This window comes from Octopus bimaculoides, chromosome 1 (genome assembly GCF_001194135.2).
Source record: "Octopus bimaculoides isolate UCB-OBI-ISO-001 chromosome 1, ASM119413v2, whole genome shotgun sequence".
NCBI classification, from domain to species: domain Eukaryota; kingdom Metazoa; phylum Mollusca; class Cephalopoda; order Octopoda; family Octopodidae; genus Octopus; species Octopus bimaculoides.
The window spans coordinates 20782551-20789346 of NC_068981.1; the positions used below are offsets into that span (position 1 = coordinate 20782551).

At 35.6% G+C, this 6796-nt stretch overlaps 1 protein-coding gene across 1 annotated transcript in view; it reads right to left on the reverse strand.

Moving 5' to 3' along the window:
* LOC106882326 (probable phospholipid-transporting ATPase IIB) overlaps positions 1–2365 on the reverse strand; it is a 103678-nt gene extending 101313 nt beyond the window's left edge. Inside the window, exon 1 of the mRNA XM_014932972.1 lies at positions 2102–2365. Within this exon, the coding sequence (XP_014788458.1) occupies positions 2102–2178 (77 nt within the window). The 5' untranslated portion in view covers positions 2179–2365. The remainder of the gene's footprint in view (positions 1–2101) is intronic.
* Between the last annotated feature and the right edge of the window lie 4431 nt (positions 2366–6796).

Sequence of the window (6796 nt, forward strand, 5' to 3'; positions counted from 1 at the left end):
AGAATTTCATATGTAGAGATTCTCTCTACACATATATACACATGCATACATAATAGACAGATTGATGGATATTCATTTTTTGAGAGAAAGAACTATATGTGCGGGTCTATGCATGTATATGTCGTATGTATATATATATATGTTTGTGTGCATATATATATATATATATATATATATATATATTGCATGTATGAGTGTGTGTGTGTATATATATATATATATATATATATATATATATATGCTGAAAGCGAGAGGTACTATGTATATATTCAGGGGTTTAAGTTGAGAGAAAGGAAGAGTACATATAAATTACAATAATTATGAATAAAAAAAATGTGCTTAGTATATGGAGGTTGTTACAGAATAGAGACTTACTGTTGGTGGGAGGCTTATCACAAGATAGTATTGCAGCCAGATAGAAGTTAAATCACTAGTAACTGTTCTCTATATACAGTAGTCACTAACTGTCGAATTGTGGCGAATACAATATATGGGTTGAGATATAATAATTAACCAGTTAAACAGGTCACAGCTCACTGCTTCTATACATTCATTCACAACTGGTAGAAGATTACGGAATGTGGATTGCATAGAAATGACTACATTGCCAGAGATGAGAACAGATATAGAAGTCGGTGTGTAATGCAACGAGTAAGGAATGGTGATAATTAATATATATAAGGCTGTGTCGTAATATAATATAAAGAAAAAGTCACCTCTTCACAGCAGTCACTTAGAAGCAATGTCAACAACTGAATGCAGGATATAAACAAGTTATAGTCCTGACGAATGCATCAGCTATATTATGTGTGTGTGTAACTAGAGAGAGAGAGGTAGAGATTTGTAGGTAGGTTGTTGCACTTGCTTAGAGAGAGAGGTGGTGAGAGGTAGCAATAGTAATAATAATAATAATAATAATAATAATAATAATGATGATAATAATAATAATAAAAGCAACAATGGAAGGTGAATGATGAAATACAACTTCGTGAAAAAAAAACCCAGTCTTATCAAGAGAGTAAGTCGTTATGAAATAATCTGAAGTGAGTAGTTTGGTAACATGGCCAGACACAATAGGAAATATTTTGTTCGGTTATTTACTAACCTAGACCCGTTCTTAACTAAATATTTACTCTAATCATAATGGATGATTCATATTTATCAGCTGAGTCTATTTTGGTTTCGCTGTTCTGTCCTTACTGACAGTCGATTGTGTCAATCTAGTCTAATTTGGTAAAATCCGTCTGCGACCAACCTATTAATTAACAATCAACGACCCTCTAGAAGTAAGGATCAAGGGTTCCAGACAACATATTTGGGCAGAACGAATTTTAATCACAGACAATACGTATTTCACCTGTGTAACGCAGATTCCAATATATATATGCGTGTGTTTAATTGGTATTAAGACATTAAAACCCTTCTTGCTATCAAACACTCAATTTGGATGGGTTATATCAGAATTCCTCAGTTTATTCCTAGTTAAAAAAATATCTGCCACGCCACACCAACAACAACCATCTGTCAATCAATAAGTTTAGTGCTGAGACTATCGATCTGAAGTTAAGCTGTTGAAGAAAGCTTCAAACCGGCTTTTATTACTGTTTACTGGAACGGAATCAACAAGTCTGTGTCAAGATTGAGATAGGACAGATTGTATTCGCTGAAAAATAGAATATTGAATAAATAAATTTAAATAATCTATCGAGTAATTCTCATCGTCTTCCTGCTAGAATATTGACAAAAGATTTGCTAACAATCAACAGCAAGTTTATTTCCCTTCTAAAACATTCCTAAACCGTTAAGTACATAAATTAATAATGTTTACAGTCAGTTCCCCCGATTGACTTACTGAGAGTTTTGTTGTTCTTTATATAAGTTTTAATTTCATTTTGGTTAAAGGAAGATTATTATTGATTTATTTGGTGAGTTTTTAAAGTATGCCAAGTCATTATCTCTTTAATATATCGAGAGTGAATGCAGGGTAGTTAGAAGAGAAAATAACTAAATGTAAACTGCTGAGAAGGTTATAGAAAGTTATATTATAGTAATAAACCTAAAACCATTAGAATAGAGTTGCAAGTTGGGGAAAAATGCCTACCGATGACGTCTGAGGGCTCTGTAGTTTGTCGAGTTTTTGCCATGTTTGAAGTGTACTCTAGCCTCTAGTAGATTCATCCCTTATCTGCTCGACATTGTTCACTTCCCCACAGCTAAATAACTGCTGTGCAATATACTACTGCTCACTTACGTATGTATCTGACTATCAACACAAATCCGGGAGACACTTTCAATCTCGAAGTAAAACAGTGACGAAGTGCCACTTAACAATGGTCCTGTTATTGATTTTAATTATCTCGCAACATGTGCTGGTACTTATCTTGTTTTTTTTTTCTTGTTTTTTTTTTTTAAAGGTGAATGAGTTTGCAAAAAATAAAATTTTCATTTATATAAACATGGAACTATTTTATCAAAACTTCTTTTTCTTTCTTCCGTCGATTGTAAAGATAACAAAAAAAATATAGAACATCCGTAGTAAAAATATAATAGAAATGTAAACAGCTTTTTAATAAAACAGAAAGGAGTGAGGAAGGGAGATAACTGGACTCAGTCAGCCATATTTCAGCACTTTCTCGTTTGCAATATACTTTCTTTGTGAATAATAAACGAAGACTTCATAGTACGCAAGAAATGGTGGCACTTTGGAGATAAATGTTTGACGTGGGAAACATCACTTACTCCAGCGCAATTAACAGCTAAAGTACCTTTTGTTGTTATTGTTTCTTTTAATATACTAAAATTCCTGCCCCTTTTGCTTCATTGTTGTTGGAGTTTTTCCACATGGTAGTATGATAATGGTTGTTAGAACAAGGAAGCTTCTACAGAATTTACATATCTGTGAAGTGGTTGGAGTACTTGACATATTGGAACTGACTTTTGAAAGATAAAAGTTCTACACAGGTGTTTGTAGAGCCATTTCAGACTTGTTAGAAAATATCACTTAGCTAAAGGTTTATTTAACAATTTCTCAAAAAAGTAGTCTTTAATTTGCCAGTTGAAGTGATAAACTTTAATACAGTTCGTTCCCTGCTTTTGCACCACTTTCTTCAACTATACATTTTTTTAATGGTGCTCATTGCCTTTGTGGGGCCTCCACAACTGATCAAATTGTTGTTGATGGTCAGTTTCAACAGAAAAATGAGAGGGAATTCCAGTGAATTGACAGTCTGGAGACTAAAAAATTGATTTGAAACTTTCAATAATTGTAAAGTACTTCTAAGTTAAAGGGTGTGATAAAAAAATTTTTATGGACAATTAACACATACATTAATGAGATACAATTTACATTTCTTTATGATAGAAAAATTTAATTTATAAGACATCATCTAAAGGAGGAATGAATCATCTTAAGTGTATATGTAATCTCCTAAATTACTGTTTTACTGGATTAGAATATTAAAGTTCATTTAGGAAATAACAACCCCAGTTATAAATAACAATTGCAAGTGAAATATAATGTTGTGCTTAGGGTTCATATCCTTTTGAGTTCATCTTGCAACTAGTGTATTTGTAGTGGCGTCTAATAGCAGACGCCATTTCCGGAGAGTTTATCCACGCATGCGCAGGGACTAGTTCCGGAGGGAATACAGGAAGAGTGTCATGTGCATGCGTAGTCATCCATATCCAAGCATTCGCACGGATTTCGCTCTCTTTGCTCGCTGACCTTCGAAGAGCCTAGACGTCACAACAGCAGCTCTCCTACAACCCAGCACTGGAGCTACACAGATAACCACACAACTTCATTGACAGCGTCTCAGTAACCAAAGGGCGAAGTGCTGCCGAATTCCCTCCTAGTGTGAGCAGAATTCTATTGTAATAAATATTGTTGTGTTGATAGTTTAGAGCCTGCGTTCCGTTTTCTTCTTCAAGAAATTTAATGTACGGGAGCGGAGTACACCTAATGGTGTATAACCACTTTCCTACATATCATAATCATCATTTAATGTCCATTCTCCATGCTGGCATGAGTTGGACAGTTTGATTGGGCTGGTACACTGGAAGGCTGCACCAGGCTCCAGTCTGATTTGGTATGGTTTTCTATGGTTGGATGCCCTTCCTAATGCCAACCACTTTGATATCTGCCGCAACTGATTTTGCTTGGCTTGATGGGTCTTCTTCTCAAGCACGACATAATGCCAGAGGTCTTGGGCATTGCCTCCATAAGGCCCAACACTTGAAAGGAGCTCAGCCACTTTACCTCCACAGGGCTCAATGCTTGAAAGGAACTCAGCCACCTTGCCTCTGTGAAGCCCAACACTCAAAAGGAACTCAGCCACTTTCCATGAGGCCCAACACTCAAAGGAACTCAGCATTTTGTTTGATGCACTAACGATTCTGCCAGCTTGCTGCTTTTACCTTTTTATCATAATAAAGTTTGATTTCTAACACAAACACAAGACCACAAATTTGGGAAGAAGGTATAATTGATAATATTGACTCCCAGGACTGGTTTACTACTTATTTTATCAACTCTGGAAGAGTAAAAGGCAAATTTAGTCTTGGTGAGATTTGAACTTAGAATATAAGAGCTGTACTAAATATAGTAAAGTACTTCATTCAATACTCCAACAATTTTGCTGATCCACCATTCTATGATAATGGTGATGATGATGATATAATAATAATAATGATGATGATTTCAAATTTTGGCACAAAGCCAACAATTTCAGGGAAGTGGGGTAAATTGATTACAACCACCCCAGTACTCAACAGGTACTTATTTTATGAACCCCAAAAGGATGACAGGCAAAGTCAACCTTGATGGTGGTGTGAACATAGAGTGTAAATATGGACAAAATGCCACTAAGCATTTTACCTGACATGCTAATGATTCTGCCAGCTTGCCTTGTTGTTGGTGTTGATGATCATGATCATGATCATAGTGATGATGATGATGATGATTTCAAGAAAACTAAACATTCTATGTTGATCATTTCTTCTGCAATATTAAAGTCAAACCTATTTACTTTAGTTTCTTATTTCTTTACTGCCCAGAAGGGGCTACACAAAGAGGGGACAAACAAGGACAGACAAACAGATTAAGTCGATTATATCGACCCCAGTGCATAACTAGTACTTATTTAATCGACCCAGAAAGGATGAAAGGCAAAGTCGACCTCGGCGGAATTCGAACTCAGAACGTAGTGGCAGACGAAACACCGCTAAGCGTTTTGCCCAGTGTGCTAACGTTTCTGCCAGCTCACTACTATTTACTTTAGTTTCTAGTAGATTGTATTACATTATAACTATGTAAACTTTCGTTTCTATAAAATATCTTGTGTTAATGTTAACTCAACACTTTCAACTTGATCTTTTGTGTGTTTAAACAATTCATTATTTCTTACAAAATGTAATTAATTTTTTTATGATTAATTCTTTGAACATTTTTTGAAATCACATGCTTTATAATTATTGCATATGTTGCAAGTAGGAGTTTTATCGACTTGAATACAAACGGAGTGATAAAGTAGTTAGTTCTAAGTAGCATTATTACTTTATTTAGGGGAATAATAGAATTGGTCATGTGATATCATAGACTGATGGTTGATAAAGCTTCTATGTGGTTGTTCAGCCTGCTAGAAATAGCAGCCAGACCTCACTTAAGTCACACCCCACAAATGGTCTTAAAAGGAATAACATGGTAGTTCTAGAATAATATGGGATGGTCATGACCCTTGATTTTGGACCTATTAGATTGAACTGAAGTCAAATAACAATAAGAACCAGAGAAGACATAAACTTTGAATAGTTTACTACTTCAAGGACATGAACCTGTGGAATGTTCAAAACTACTTCAAGTATATATTTTGCTATATGTTGTTTAGCCCCAGCATGGGTTAGATGGGTTTATCGCATTACTTCAGAACTTGATTAGTGTAGTTGTATAAACAGCATTCTGTGTAGATACCAGTTTTAAATCTTTGGGACCAAATTTTTGTGAACATGATCTAGGCATTATTATCAGCAGCAATTTGCACTGGACAAAGCACATCTCTAAAATTGTGAAGAAGCCCGAGGTTGTCTTGGCATCACTCAGCAACACCTTTGTCATCCGCTCTCAAGTTATCTATTTATAGTTGTATATGGTTATGGTGCAGCTACACTTGAAATTCGCATCACCAGTCTGGAACCCCTATCTTGCTCAGGACATTGACCTCTTGGAAACTGTTCAGAGACGTGCAACCAAGCAAATACCTTCCATCAAGCATCTACCATACTCTTCATGCCTTGCTTCCCTGAGCAAGATACATTGAAGCTCCGAAGTCTAGCAACTGACTTGGTAAACACCCACGAAATTATTAACCATCATGCCAACAACCACCTTGAGCACCTTTTTGAACTCCATGTGTCTAACACATGTGGGCATGCCTACAAGGTCAGAAAACAGCACAGCTTCCATGACTTTCGGAAATATTTTTTCACACTCAGAGTTGCTGAAGCATGGAACAAACTACCTGCATCAGTTGTTAGCTGCTGTGACATTGCATCCTCTAAAACCTCCATGCTTCCTGAAATTCGCCAACACTACACCTGATATCCCCCCCCCCCTCCATATGCATACACGCATGTATATCATGACTCATACACTGTTCACTTTCCTGGCATTTGTACATAATTCTATGTACTGTACATGCACCTTTGATGAGTTATAGTGCATCTGAGCACTATACACAATAATTTCATTATTTTTTATCATCATCATCATTATTATTATTATTATTATTATTATTATTAT